Here is a 15,900-nt window from a genome sequence, read left to right as displayed (position 1 = left end):
ATAAATGAGGATATAGAGATGATCGAGCTAGAGGAGGATTCTAATGACGATGGGGATCAAAGGGTCATGTCCATCGTAGGTGCTGATGGACTTAAGGAGTTCATCATGCTACCAGAGTGGACGGTGAATTCTTTTACTTCTACTATTAAGGAGCCTCATTTCAATACCTTTAGAGCCCACTACCAAATCCCAGATTACATCCCCATCCATCTACCCTATAAGTTAGAAAAGTGTTACTATAGAGGGGTAAACGGTGTTGGAGTGTACGAGCAGGTGCTCAAGGCGGGCCTTAGATTTCCTCTGAGTTCCTTACACCGTGAACTTCTCAAGTACCTGGGCTTACACGTCAGCCAGATATCCCCTAATGCCTGGAGGGTTTTTATAGCCATGGAGGTCCTGTATGGAGCCATGTCAAATGGTACCCGAAGGTTGACGGTTCAGGAATTCCTCCATTGCTACCGTCCAGATGAGATAGACAAGTCAAGGGGGATGTATAGTTTTGTTCCTAAGAGTCCCGTCTTGATGGTGATTTATGAGACCCCAGATTCCAACAGGGACTGGAAGAGCCGTTACTTCTTCATAGAAGGTGACGATTGGATGTGTCATCCGGGGGAGACGGATCAAATGCCCGTCGACACTTCTTGGGGGATAATTAATCTGTCCGGTATACGTCCGTCAGTTTTTCTCTTCTTCTTTTTTTTTTTTTTTAATTTTTATGCCTGTCCCCTTTTTGCAGTTCGACGGCGCCCTCAGGTAGACCTCAAGGAGTTTACATTTCTTGAAAAGATTTTGGCAAAGTCCAAGCCAGAGAAACGAACTTCGGCAAAACTCGTCAGCCTCAATACCAACCATCCACTGGTACTGCGACGGTCTTGAGCCAACCCCAGCAACAATTAAATACGATGAGTGAATCTGTCAATGTGAGTCCGTCATCTCTTATTTTTAAGTAGTTTATGCTATTATCTTTACCTTACCCATCTACTTTTTTAAAGATGGACGACGCAAAAAGGAAGGTAGCGATCAGATTGCAGGTGGCCAAAAACAAAGAAGTTGGTGCAGACCCTATGGGGACGGGCTCAAGTAAGCCGTCAGTTAAAAGGAAGCAACCGTCCAAGGGGGACCGTGCACCCAAGAAACCCAAGGTTCCTTTGGAGCCTGTTGTTGGGTTAATGGGTAAGGGTGCTAAAATGGTCACCCCAGCAAAACATGGGGCTGACAAGGGCCTAATGATTGGTTCGTCAGTGAGCCAGAAAAAGCCATCCGTCCTGCTCCGTGAGGACTCCAAACACGCCTTAGAGAGGCTCTCGTCCATCATAACCTCTGAGAATTATGAGGACTTGGGTAACCACTCGACAGAGGCTATGGGAGATACGGGCCTCTTTAGCGTTGCTCAGGTAACTCATCCGTCGTCATCATTTTTTTTTTTTAAATTCGTCTTCATTTTATTTTGAAATTAATTTGTCTTCCTTCAGGCAATGCTTATGATGAAGGGGTTAATGAGACGGTGTCTTAACCATGAGACAACTCTAGGCCGTGTTCGTGATAAGGTCAAGCTGACATAGGACGAGCTAATGGAGTTGAAGAGCTGGAAGGTGACGGCGGAGCAAAAACTCAGACAGACATAAGAGGCCCGCAATAAGTACTATCAGATGACGGAGGATCTGAAGAAAGTTCTGGAGGACAAAGAAAAAGATCTCCATCAGGCTAAGGAGACGGCAATAAAAGAGTACCGTGATTCCGAGGCAGTTCTGTCAGAGTTGGGGGTCTCTTATGACGACGGGTTCGATGACGCGCTCCGTCAAGTGAAGAACTTATACCCAAATCTTGACCTGTCATCCATCAACATTAACATTCCTAAACAGACCTACGTCCAACCTGCCCAATCAAAAGACACCAATAAGCTCTTTGGAGATGATGCCCCTGTCAGTAATATCCCCGTGGACCCGACGGTTGTCGATAGTGAAAAGATCCGTCAAGTTGAGGAGACTGTTACCCCTGCCACAAGCTAAAGTTTATTTATTTTTATTATTTTATTGTTTCTTTTCTTTTCTCTTTTTATATGCAAAAATTGCAAAACAATTTCTATTTCCCCGTCATGTTTTGGGGCTTATGAAGACATTTCCCTTTGGTGGGTTCTTTATTTATCTACTGAACTTTGCTTAGCCCGTCAATGTATTTGATATTTCGTTATGGAATGCCCGTCAACTTTGTTTAAACACGTTTTACTTTTTACGGACTGGATTTTATCAATACTTTGACAGACTCCATCCATTCTGTAACATTTGAGAAAGTTTCTCATGTAGTTAATCCGTCCAGTTTGTGGGCGTCTGGCTGATATCCGTCTGTTTAAGGTTTGCAGACTTTTTGGATGATCTGTCCATTTTGCATACGTAAACCTTATCTGTCCACGTCTGGACTTAGAAATTTTTATCCTCTTAAGAGGATCCGTCCAACTTCTGGACTTTGTTTATGTCCGTCCATTTTTAGGACTTAGGAATTTTTGTCCTTGTGGGACGATACGTCCATCTTGTGGTCTTAGTTTATATCCATCCATTTTTTGGACTTGGGAATTTTCATCGTCCATTTTTTGGACTTGGGAATTTTCATCCTCATGGGATGATCCGTCCAACTTGTGGACTTAGTTTTTATTCGTCCATTTTTTGGGCTTAGTAAATTAAGTGAGAACAACACAATCGTGTCTGAATCAGTGGAGTCAATTTCGTACTGTACCGGCCGGTACGGCCGAAATTTATCGTACTGATAGGTGCACCAGTACAGAAACCTCCATGATTCATACCGCTTAAAATACCGGCCCTTACCAAACTATACCGGACATACCACCGAATATCGGACATCTCGGCCGAAAAATGAAAACCGGGTGGTACTAAAAACTTGAAGAAAATGGAAAACATTTGCAGCAGAAAGCTCACAATGCTGTCCTCAGTACTGGTTGTTCCCATGTTGTCAGCCATTCCCACAGCCTTCCTCCTTCTGTTTTATCCCGCTGCTTCTCTTTTTTCTTCTTCTTCTTTTACTTTTTCTTCTTCTTCTTCAGTTTTGACCGAGACTGTGAACCTCCGTTTTTGTGCCTTCTGTTTTAGTTGTTTGTGTGTGGCTGTTGTTTTGTGTGAGTTTTAGTTGTGTGTGTGTGGCTCTTGTTGAATTGTTTTGGGTGAGTTCTGAGTCTTCCGACACTCCACGTGAATTGCAATTGAGTTCAAATTTCAAACATATTTGACTTAGTTGGCTGCCACCCAAATATCATTTCTCTTTTTCTTTTTCTTTGCTTTCTTTTTCTTTTTTTTTTAAAAATAATTAATAGCATCTTTTTAGCTTTTTATTATTATTACAATATAGTATGTCAAGTGATATTAATAGGTTTATATTTGAGCAAGAAATAATCATATTAAAATAAGCAATTAATTTAGAGAAATATGCTAATGCTATTATAAATTTAAGGATTCTTATATAAATTTATAAATAATTTTAAATAAATAATAAGTATGTCTATATATATATATATGATTATAGCGATAAACCCGAAACGGTACACCGGTATTAACTGGTATCCGAAATATATCGTACCGCTAGCCAAACCGGTACAGCCTCTGGTACGATATTAACTTCCTTGGTCTGAATATTTCGCTTATTGAAAGAAAACCATGTTGAAAAGTACCTGCCTCCTTGGGCTTAAAAATGCACTTGTAGAAAGAATTGTTCGAAGTAAAAACTAGCGATAGCAAAACAAAAAATTGTTCAAAGTAAAAACTAATATAACTCAATAATAAACTGGAAACTGGGAAGCGTCGAATCTTTTCATGTCGTCTCTACTAGTAGTATCTCTGTAGGTGCTCCGTATTCCATGGGTGCTGTAGCTTCCATCCGTCCAAAGTTTCGAGGTGGTAGGTCCCTTTCCTTTGCTATGATGAGATCCTATATAGTCCTTCCCAGTTGGGGCCGAGTTTTCCTAGTGAAGGATCTCTAGCAGCTCTCATTACCTTCTGTAGCACAAGATTTCCGATCTGAAAGTCTCTATGTCTGACATTGGAGTTGTAGTATTTTTCCATGAGGTTTTGGTATCGTGCCAACCTCTGCTCTGTTGTAGCCTGGACCTCGTCCACCAGGTCTAGCTAAAGCCACAAGGCCTCTTCGTTCTTATCCTCGTTGTAGTTCTCCACCCGATAGCTCGTAAGCCCTACCTCCGCTAGAATGACAGCCTCACTTCTGTATGCTAGTCTAAACGGTGTTTCTCTAGTGGGTGTTCTTATCATAGTACGATATGCCCATAAGACACTTGGTAGCTCGTCAGGCCAGATGCCCTTATCCCCCTCGAGCCGGGTCTTGATGATCTTGAGCAAGGACCGGTTCGTGACTTCAACTTACCCATTGGCCTGTAGGTGTGTAGGTGACGAGTAGTGATTCCTAATACCCAGTTCCGAACAAAAGTCCATGAACGCACTGTTGTCGAACTGCTTTCCGTTGTCAGAGACGAGCACTTTGGGTATCCCATACCTGCATATGATATTCTTCCATACAAAACTTCGAATGTTCTTCTCCGTGACAGTGGCTAGGGCCTCTGCCTCCACCCACTTAGTGAAGTAGTCGATACCAACTGTCAAAAATTTTAGCTGCCTTACTGCAGTCGGGAAGGGGCTCATGATGTCTAGTCCTTATTAGGCGAATGGCCAAGGGGCCATCATGGGTGTCAGCTCCTCGGTTAGTTGCCTGATTAGATTACTGAAACTCTGACATTTGTCGCAAGTCTTGACGTAAGTTTGTGCATCCTTTTACATTGTAGGCCAATAGAACCCTGCTCGAATCAATCTGTGTGCTAAGGACCGTGCCCCTGAATGGTTTCCACAGATACCCTCGTGGACTTCTCTCATTACGTAGTCTGCTTCCTCGTGACCCAAACACCTCAGGTACGGTCGTGAGAATCCCCTTTTGTATAAGACATCATTGATCAGCACAAATCGCGAGGTTTGGACTTTCAGTTTCCTAGCTGCGTCTTTTCTGTCTGGTAGTGTGCTCGTCTTCAGGTATGCTATTAATGGCGTAGTCCAATTGTTCTCAGAATTCACCTCCTGCACTTTTGTTCCGTCATCAATAATTGAGGAAACTTAGACGAACAACAATACCTGATCGGGGAGTAGCATAAATTCTGCAGAGGCTGCTTTTGCCAAACAGTCGGCATATTCGTTCTCTTCCCTTGGGATTTGGACAAATTTGACTACGAGGCTGCCGATCCGATTCTTGACTTCTTCTAGGTACTTCTTCATCCTTTCATTTTTGCACTCGTAGATGCCGTTAATCTAACTTGTTATTACCTGGGAATCGTAATGTACGACCATGTTTTCAGCACCTGCTGCCTTTACGAGGTCTAATCCTGCCACCAGCGCTTCATACTCGGCCTCGTTGTTGGTCGTTGGGAAGTCCAACCAAATCATACATTTGATTTTATCTCCGTCAGGTGTTTGGATTACCACATCGGCACCTCTAGCTTGCCTGTTTGAAGATCCAACCATGTGGATGCTCCATTGTCTGAGGGTGTCTGCCCCCTTGCCTTCTAATTGAATATTTGGCGATAAAGTCTGCCACTACTTGCCCCTTTATCGCAGTTCGCGGGCGGTACTGTATATCAAACTCGCTCAGCTCTATTGCCCACAGAGCCATTCGTCCGGCAGCTTTAGGGCAACTCATGGCTCTTTTTAGGGGCTGATCCGTCAAGATTATGATGGTATGGGCCTGGAAGTACAGCTTGAGATTTCGGGCTGCAGTTACCAGTGCGAAGGCCAACTTCTCCATGTGGGGGTACCTTTCTTCTGCCCCCTGGAAACCCCTACTTATGAAATAGATGTGTCGTTAAGATCCTTACTCTTCTCTTACTCAAGCCACGCTTATCGCCGCTTGCGAAATTGCTAAGTACAGGTAGAGTTCTTCCCCTAGTTTGGACGGGCTGAGCAATGGTGGAAAGGCAAGGTATTTTTTCAGGTCTTCAAATACCTTCTGGCACTCGTCCATCCACTCAAATAATTTCCTTAAGGTGCGGAAGAATGGTAGACATTTATCCGTTACTTTAAAGACAAACCTGTTCAAGGCTACAATTTTGCCATTCAAGCTTTGCACCTCTTTCACCATCCTCAGTGGTTCTAACTTCATGATAGCCCGTATCTTTTTTGAGTTGACCTCTATACCTCTTTGGGATATCATGAATCCCAAGAATTTTCCTGTCGTTACTCTGAATACGCACTTGCTTGGATTCAGCTTCATGTTGTATGACCAAATGGTGTCGAACGTCTCTTGGAGGTCATTTAGGTGGCCATTTTCACACAGGCTCTTGACCAACATGTCATCAACGTAGACTTGTACGTTCCTCTCAATCTAGTGTGCGAACATTTTGTTCATTAGTCTCTGGTACGTCACCCCCGCATTCTTGAGTCTAAATGGCATCAACTTGTAGCAAAAAAGTCATTGGCTGGTGACAAAAGAAGCTTTCTCTTGATCAGCTTCCTTCATCTTGATTTGATTGTATCCCGAAAAGGCATCCATGAAGCTTAGGAGCTAGTGTCTGGCCGTTGAGTCGACCAGAGTATCTATTCGCGGGAGGGGGTAACTATCCTTCGGGCACGCCCTGTTGAGGTCCGTGAAATCGACGCACATTCGCCACTTCCCGTTAACCTTTTTGACCATGACTACGTTCGCCAACCAGTATGGGTAATATACTTCCCTAATGAAATTCGCTTCTAGTAGTTTCCTGACCTCTTCCGCTATCGCTCTGTCTCGTTCCAGAGTGAACACTCACTTTTTCTGTCAGACGGGTAAGGATGTAGGATTTACGTTAAGCTTGTGAACCATGACTGAGGGATCAATCATGGGCATGTCCTTGTGGCTCCATGCAAATACGTCTTGGTTTATCCTGAGAAATGCTGTGAGGGCTTGACGTACTGGCTGGCTGGCTAATGTCCCTATCCTAGTCGTCCACTTAGGCTTTGATTCATCGAGCGCTATCTCTTTCAATTCTTTAACCGGCTCTGCTACGGTTCGTTGCTTTTCCATACACATGGTCTACTAGTGATCTTCTATTTCTAGCATGGCAATGTAGCATTCCCGGGTGGCCACCTGGTCTCCTCGCAACTCCCCAATCCCATAATCCATAGGGAACTTGATCATTAGGTGGTATATCGATGTTGCCACTTTCCACGAGTTAAATGTGGGTCGTCTGAGAATACCATTGTAAGCAGACGAGCAGTCTACCACAAGGAATGTTACGTCCTTCGTGATCTGTCGTGTATAAACGCCCACCGACACCGAGAGTGTGATCGAGCCTAACAGGAATATCCTTATTCCTCTAAAACCGACCAGCGGAGCATTCGTTGGTATCAATCACGTTCTGTCAATCCACATTTGCTAGAACGCTGAATAGTATAGAATATTAACCGAGCTGCCGTTGTCGACCAACACTTGGTGAACATTGTAGTCCCCCACACGTACGCTGACAACTAGTGTGTGGGTGGTGAAGTCTTCTCGCGCCTTCTTCGGAGAACCCAATGATGGGGCTTTCCCTCCGTGCTATCTTAGGTACGGAGCCTATTAGCTAGATGTTCTGGACTATCCTAAGGTACGTCTTTCGAGCTTTTTTGGAGGAGCCAGTAGTCGCGGTTCCCCCTACAATCATCCTTATGTCTCCGATAGGGGTCTAGAACGCTCATTATCCCGTCGGGGGGCCTACTCTTGGTGACTGGAATCTACTCCCTCTTTGCTGACGAATTTCTACAACTTCCCTTGTTTGATGAGGGCCTCAATCTGTTGTTTTAAGTCGTAGCAATCGACCGTGTCATAACTGTGATCATGGTGGAAGCGGCAATACTTGTCTCTAGGTCGCTTGTTTGGATCGCTCTTTTGCTTCCCTGGAAACGTCAATGCCCCCTCGTCCTTGATCTGCATCAGGACTTGGTCTATTGGGGTGTTTAGTGGTGTAAAGCTTGTGAACCTTCCTCCCTAGGGTTTAAGGCGTTTTTCGTCCCTTCGGTTTCCTGTCCTTGGTCTCTTCTGCCCTTGATCCTACCATGCGTCTCCTTGTCGTTCTCTCTTCCTGGGTTTTTCTTCCCGAGCCTGTAGTGCGTCTTCTACGTTCATGTACTTAGTGGCCCTGTAGAGCACTTCTGAGTTGGTTTTCGGGTCATTTTTGTATAGCGAGAACAAAAATTTACCCTTTCGCAACCCGTTGGTGAAGGCTGCTACCAGGATCTTGCCATCAGCTTCATCTATCGAAAGTGCTTCCTTATTGAAATAGGTTATGTAGGATCTTAGTGTCTCATCCTCTCGTTGCCTGATGCTCATTAAGCATGCCGTGGATTTCTTGTACCTGTGTCCCCCTATAAAGTGTGAAGTGAACTGAGCGCTTAGCTCATTGAAAGTGCAGATGGAGTTCAGAGTCAGTCGACTGAACCATATCCTCACGGGACCTTTCAGCATTGTAGGGAAGGCCCTGCACATGATCTCGTCCGTCATTCCTTGGAGATGCATCAAGGTCTTGAAGGTCTCTAGGTGATCTAGATGATCATTGACTCCATCGTAATTCTCTATCTGTGGCATATGGAACTTCTGTGGTAGGGGAAAGGAATTGACAGGAGTGGTAAATGGAGAGTCGGTCCGGTTGACTAGGTCGTCCAAATCGTTAGAGACTCGTCCCTTGAGGGCATTCATCATGACCTCTATCTGTTCCTTCATTGCCTGCATCTCCATGACAATAGGGAGTGGGGCCGTGTCCATGAGGAACGGCATGCTCATATGTTGTCATTCTTGCCTGTTTGGGGCATTGCTTCCCTCAGACCCTTCTTGATCTCTTCACATGGCACTGGTACCTTCCTGGTCCTCCCTCTGATTGTTTGGGGCTGCGTTTTTCTGGCACAGCTGCTCTTCTAAGTTGTTGTTTTGCTTAGTGAGACGCTCCACAGCTACGGTGAGAGTTTGGACCTATCTCTCGAGGGCAATCGTGGGTGGTTCCTCTCCTTGGACGTCGTTGGTTATTGCCATTGAGCGAGTGAGCACCATGCAACTCTTTGTCCGAGAAGCGATGATATGGCTTACGAATCGCAAAGAATTGCGTTATGTTCCCCACAGACGGCGCCAACTGATGAAGCCGAAAAAACCACCAGTAAGCCACACGTACTTGCACGCTCTAAAAACAACCTGCACAACATGAGAAAGGAGAAAAACAAAAACAGAGAGCACCGGTGTGGTGCCAGCCGAAATACCCTCCGAATGTCAAGTTAGAATCTTTGACAACTCCAGAGTGCTAGAGAGGGTCAATTATGCGTCCCTTGATTTGTGAGGGTATTGGTGCTTTTATAGTAGATCGAAAGTTGACCTCTTCTACTTAAAGTTGAAGTACTTTCCTTGTAGAAATCCCCTTCAAGAGTCCAAAACGTGATGGACAAGTATTTTCCTTATAGAAAAGATCCTCATTAATGTGTGCCGCAAATAGAATCCTTTCTCTGCTAGGATTCTATTTTCGTTAGGATACTATGCGTGTGTCACAAGTATACTCATCTAGGGATTGTCTGACGCGTGACAATCAGATCCGTCTAGTTTGTATAAGTTGGCGATGGATCCGTCCTAAAAAGGTCTTGCACACAACGGGCCGGTCTGGTGTCGACCCACGGATGAGGAACCGTCTAGCCCATTTTGCAAGGACCTGTCAATCTCGAATTCCGCCTCTTCACACAGGTAAGCATTTTATGGTTGGATCTGTGGGTTGTTTGTGTTCTTGGTACTTGGAAGAAGCTTAACTAGGTTTCTCTTTAAAAAATCCAAACTTTTTGTGTAAGGTTGTAAGAAATAATAGCAGAAACTACAGTCATCTGCAATGAACCAAAATCACGACTCTGTTGTGCTGTTTTATTCAAAATCTATGAAGTTTTGTGATGGTAACCGTACTTGGGACTCATAGTATAGACTGTAATAATCAATTTATGTTAGCCTTCTTGTGTTGTTATAATAATCCATTGAGGATCTGTGTAGTTTGGAAACTTTTTAGTGTTTTTAGACTTGATTCATTTGCTGAAATAGTTTTGTAGATTTGATGAATGATCAGTTAACCCAAATCAAATAGCCTTAAGAGCCCCATGTAAAATAAATTGGGTAGCAAAGCCTCGAACACAAAGACCCCTTTAAAATTAACCAGAGTAAAATACCATGCAAATTGTTGGTTTTTGAGGTTGATTTTAATGTCTTTTGTTGGCCATGAATTTATCTCATTCAAAAAGAAAGAAAAAAGAAAGGGCTTCATGAATCTTGTCTCGAGAAACAAAGTGAAACAATGGAGCTAGCATTATGTTCTATTAATTAATGTGGTGCTTTTGAAAAACAATTTAACTAGCTAAATGGGCCCAATATTCTTCCTGATTGTAATCATAGACTATCTACAACAGTTGCATTGGCCATCGAGCCCTCAATCGGGGGTGTCTATAAGATGAAGACTACGACAACATAGAATTTTTAATGATATCTAACTCAAAACCATTTAAAAATAATTTTCATTTTTACAAGGATATATATTTTTCTGAAAACCCCATGATTTTTTTTTTTTTTTTATGAGACCCCATGATTGTTCAGACCCCCACACAAGTATACATAAATATATGACATAAAATGATCATACTGACATATTATTTTAATTTTTTTCTTAAGAATCAAGTTCGGGTTGATATTTTTAGGTCAACTATTTTTGCCATGAACAATTACCTGCTATTTTTTAATAAATGTCCTTAGAACATTAGTAAATTAATATTTAAAAAAATTTAATATCATTTTTATAAATAATATAAAAAGCTATTGAAAAAGATCAATTTATTTTTTTCTTTTTTCATAAAAAAGTTCCTTTCCCTTTCTTTTTTGGTTAATAGATTGAGTCATTCAATGCCTGTGAGTTTCGGGGAAATATTAGTTAGCTAGTGTGAATGCATCTTTGTATTGTACTAGTAAGTGTTGTAATTCACCATAGTACATCTTTGATGCGGTTGTCACTCTATAAGTATAAATGCTTGTGAGGTGTGAGGACAAGAGCCGGGATTCAAGTCTCTAAATGGAAGCTTCACACACATATACACTTAGATTATGTTAAAGTAGGAATTTTATTTTGTATAAAAAAATAAAAAATAAAAAGTGTTGTAATTCATGAATAAAAATTAAGATTGATAGAACTATGTAAAAATAAGTCAGGATCCTGTGATTCAAAAAATAAAAATAAAAGTCAAGATCCTGTCAATTTGAGCCTACTTTATAATTAAGATTTATATTTTTTCTCTTTTTAATTGAATAATGTATTTAAAATTTTAAATGTTACATTTTCAAAATTTGTAATAAGTTAAAATTTATCAAAAAGAAATCCGTAATATTTAATTTAAAAAAATAAATTCATTTCAAAATAAATTTTTACTTTTTTTTTTCTTTACATTTGTTATACTGTCATGGAAGTTGGCAAAAGAAAGCTGTGCCCATGGAGTCGAACAAAGCTGTTGCCATGTGGATGACACTCATCTCCTTGGATGCAATCACTCCCGTTAAGATTTCCAATGCAATCTTCATTCAAATATGGCAAAGATCCGGAGATATTTGCTTCTCTGTGTTGCTACCAATTCGAGACCGTGTTGTGGTGTTGTCATTATTATGCACAAATCACTACCAGAGTCATTGTTATCATGCACAAATTACCACAAATTATGATAGAATTAATTAAAAATATTTTATCCTTAGACTTTTGTTTATGGTATGGAAATTTAGTTGATAAAATTTTATTTCAATAGTTTCATATTTTGATTTTAGGGTTTATTTAGAGGGTATTTTGGAGGTTTTTAGGAGGTTTTAATGACGTTTAGGAGATTTTAGGGTATATTTAAAGGGTATTTTAGTCAATTTTAGGGTGTTTTGTCATCATAGAGTTTTGGCATTTGAGGTTCTCTATTTTGAAAATTATGAGGTTTTAAGATGTACAAACTTGCTATAGTAACCATGCATATATGCATAGTTACTGTAACTTTGTAAATCATTATTTTATTATATTTTATTCTCTCTTACAGTCAAACCCCCTCTCTCTCTTCTTCTCTCTTCTTCTTCTTCATCTCACACTCTCTTTCTCTTCATCTGCATAGCCGATCAACCATCTGCCCACCACCACCCTACCAATGCAACCCACCACCACCATTTTACAACACATAAAAATCCAACCACAAATTCAATAGAAAATCAAAGCCAAAATCAAAGCAAAATCAAATCCAAAATCAACAAAATTTAAAAAAAAAAAAAAAGTGTAAATCAAACCTGAAATTAATGGAAAATCAACCCCAACATATCAAATGGAAAACCCAAAATAAACCATCAACGCAAAACCATTAACCCAAACTCAAATCATCACAATCCTGTGTATGTCGTCACTGACAAATATGGACTAGCGTCTGAAAGAAAGACGAGGGGTATGAGACAAGCGGCTGAGAAGATTGTGATGATAGAGAGGCAGAGAGTTATGTGAGGAGATTGGGATGAGAAAGAGGCGGAGAGTGTGAGAGAAGAGTTTTGCCGTTTGGGATGAGAGAGTGAGAGAAGAAACGTGAGTGTGAGAGATATTTTAATAAAATAAAATAAAAAGATTAAAAAAAGATTATTCAAACAAAAGAAGGTATATAATAAATGAATTGATGTGGGAATTTTGGATTAGTGGTTGTATAAAATAGAAAAAGAGGGCTCTTATGCAAAAATACACAGAAAATTATGTACAGACTGATGCAATTGCTCTTAAGGATATTTGGTCATTTAGGAGATTTGATTATTTTAGAGCTTTCAGGCTTATTAAGTTGTTTTGCAACTTTTAGAGATATTTTAGAGATTTTCAATTTTTGGAAGTTTTTATTTTCTTAAGGTTAAAAATATTTTATGTCAAATTTCTATGTTTCTTTAGAGGCATAAAAAAAATTTCAATCCTAAATAAAGTGTTTTTCATGATCATCTAAAATTGATTTTGATGATTTTTAATTTTTAATTTAACCAAGTTTTTCAACAGTTATGAATCCAAAAAAATAATAATAATAAAAAATAAGGACAATACTTTTCAAAAAAATGTTGTAAGAAAATATTATTATACTATTTTGAACTTGGGCCCATTAGTGGAGGTTTTTTTTTTTCTCACAAAAATTGGTCATTTTGAGATTTCAAAACAAAATTAGGACCATCAGATTGTACCAACTAACCAAACCATACCAACTAACTAGCCTCTAGTTCATCCTTGTGCTTTTATATCCAAATTCCAAGGTCATCTAGAACCACAAACTTTTGTGCCAAGAATTCTGAGCGATAAATTCCTAACTACTAAATATTCTTAACATTTAGAACAACAAAACTGCTGTGTTTCTAGTGAGTACCTTTAGTTGATATAGTGACTCAGCTATTGCCTATTCATGACAAAATTGATTCTGAAAAAAGGGTTTTGTTAACAAGAGTTTCTCGTTAAGGAGGTTTAAAACGAGTCTCACTTGCGTTAGGAAGTAAAAAAAAAAAACCTACAAAACAAATATCCTTAAAACTAAAAGTGATTCAATTTACTATAAAAAGCCAATCAAGCTGCATTATAAAATTCATTCTTAACAAATTCCTTACAAACACACATAGAGCAAATGACACAGCTATTGCCCATTCATATACCAAATTCAGTTCTTAAAAATAGCCAAATAGTTGTGACAAACTGGCACAAAAATCTTCAGTACACAACTACATACTGTTAGAGATAGAGATGATTTTGGTTGCTTTTGTGAGGCCTTAAACTCATTTGTGCTACTTTCCCTAACCTCCATACCATGCATACAAAAAGCTGTATCATTATCACCCAATGTTTGAATCATCATTAAGTGAGAAAATTAAAAATTTAGAAAGAAAAAAAGAACCATTTAGATAGAAGTTTCTTTTTGTGTTATTGATAATGTCACGGTTAGACGAAGAAGTAAAGCAAGATGAAATGCTTGGAAACATGATTGTGTTGGGTGTTTCTCTCATAGTAATTGCAGGAGTTGTGATTGGAGTTATTGCTGGGGTAGATAACCCCAAAGAAGCCACCTCGTTATCAAACAAAAATATTACCCTTGCTGCCCTGTGCAATGAAACTGATTACAAGGAATCTTGTATATCTAGCCTAGAATCCGTAGGTAACCAAACTGAAGTAGTAATCTATTTCAAAGGTGCTGTCAATGCTACCATTTATGAAATGGAAGATGTGGTAAAAATTGCCAAACAAGTTGACGTTGCGCGCAAGCAAGAAAAGATGGCACTTGCAGATTGTATTGAGTTAGTGGAGTTGTGTCTTGATGAACTCCAATTTGTAGTGACAATGGTAAGTGCTACACCAAGTTTATTCTTTAATGATTCATCTGATGCTAGGACGAGCTTGAGTGCTGTACTCTCGTACCAAAGAGCATGTATTGAAGGAATACAGGAGGCTTCTTCCACATTTGATATGGAAAGAGCTTTGCAAAAGTCCACTGAGCTTACAAGCAATTCTTTGGCTATAGTTTATGCGTTTTCTGTCAATGATGACAAAGGAGCAGAATCTTCAGGCATGAGTCGAAAGCTTATCTCAAATCATTCTTTTGATATTAAGATTGCTCAGGCGCCTGATGCAGTTGTGGCTAAAGATGGAAGTGGGAAATATAAAAGCATCAATGATGCTATCAATGCATACCCCGATGGGCACAACGGAAGATATCTTATCTATGTAAAATCTGGAACATACAGAGAGAATGTTATTATCCCCAAGAATAAGACCCAGATATTCATGTATGGTGATGGGATGAATAATACTATTATCACCGGAGTTTCTATGAATGGAACTACCTATCAAAATGCGGCTTTATGTGAGTTCCTCAACCTCTATCCTATTTTTAATGTTAAACAAGTACACTGTTTTGATATTAACAAAAAAAATGACAACATTGAAACAATGATGAATTGTGTGTGCGTGTGTAACCAATTTATCAATACCAAAATTCGGACCCCAAACCAAAATTCTTGGCTCTGCTTCTACCGCTTAGTCCTATAATTATCAATGAAAGTGAATTTGGATAAAAATAGAACATCTTTCTACAATTAAACCAATATATAAACTCTAATTCTGTTTCTCATTGTTTATCAACTTTTGCTAAATTTCCCTCTCTCATTGCAGCGGCGATTGGCAATGGATTTATATGCAAGGATATTGGCATAATTGTAGATACAAGCAGACGAAGTCTCTTAGCGGCTGTTAAAGTCCAGTCTGATAATGCAGCCTTCTTCAACTGCAGAATAAATGCTACCAACTTAAGTATATATGCATTAGCCCACCGGCAGTTCTTCCGAGATTGTGAAATCTATGGTGACACAAACATCATCAGGGGTGATTCTGCAGTAGTATTTCAAAGCTGCAAAATCGTTGTCACAAAGCCTTTTGGATCAAAGGTTACTATAATAGCAGCACAAGCTAGGAGTGATAGGCGTGAAAGCACAGGTTTTGTACTCCATAACTGCAATATTGGCGGAGACAAATCTCTCTTCCCTAAAGGGCTAAACAATGCCACTTACTTGGGCATGCCAATGCAGAAATATTCAAGAATAATTGTAATGGAATCAATTCTCGGAGATTTAATTACTTCGGAGGGATGGTTTAACAATAATGAAACCTATGGAATTGAAACTGTGACCTTTGTTGAGTATGGTAACAAGGGGATTGGAGCTCAAACCAATAAGAGAGTCAAATGGCCAGGTTACAATGTCATCTACAACAAAAATGATGTATTACGTTACACGGTTGGTCGATTCATTCAAGCACAAAAATGGTTGCCAGCCACTGGAGTCACCTTTCAGGCTGGGCTTTTTTCTTGA

The 15,900-nt window shown here is 40.1% G+C and overlaps 1 protein-coding gene across 1 annotated transcript; it reads left to right on the top strand.

The window, feature by feature from the left end:
• The first annotated feature begins 13,969 nt into the window (after positions 1–13,969).
• Positions 13,970–15,900, top strand: LOC112038503 (pectinesterase). The gene is made up of 2 exons (XM_024071316.1): positions 13,970–14,897; positions 15,206–15,900. Exons 1-2 carry the CDS (start codon positions 13,970–13,972, stop codon positions 15,898–15,900), a joined length of 1,623 nt encoding a protein of 540 aa, XP_023927084.1.

Source organism: Quercus suber, unplaced genomic scaffold, assembly GCF_002906115.3.
Source record: "Quercus suber isolate HL8 unplaced genomic scaffold, Cork oak 2.0 scaffold_1, whole genome shotgun sequence".
NCBI lineage: Eukaryota > Viridiplantae > Streptophyta > Magnoliopsida > Fagales > Fagaceae > Quercus > Quercus suber.
The sequence above is the reverse complement of the archived record's forward strand: the minus strand, read 5'-3'. Positions and strand labels throughout refer to the sequence as shown.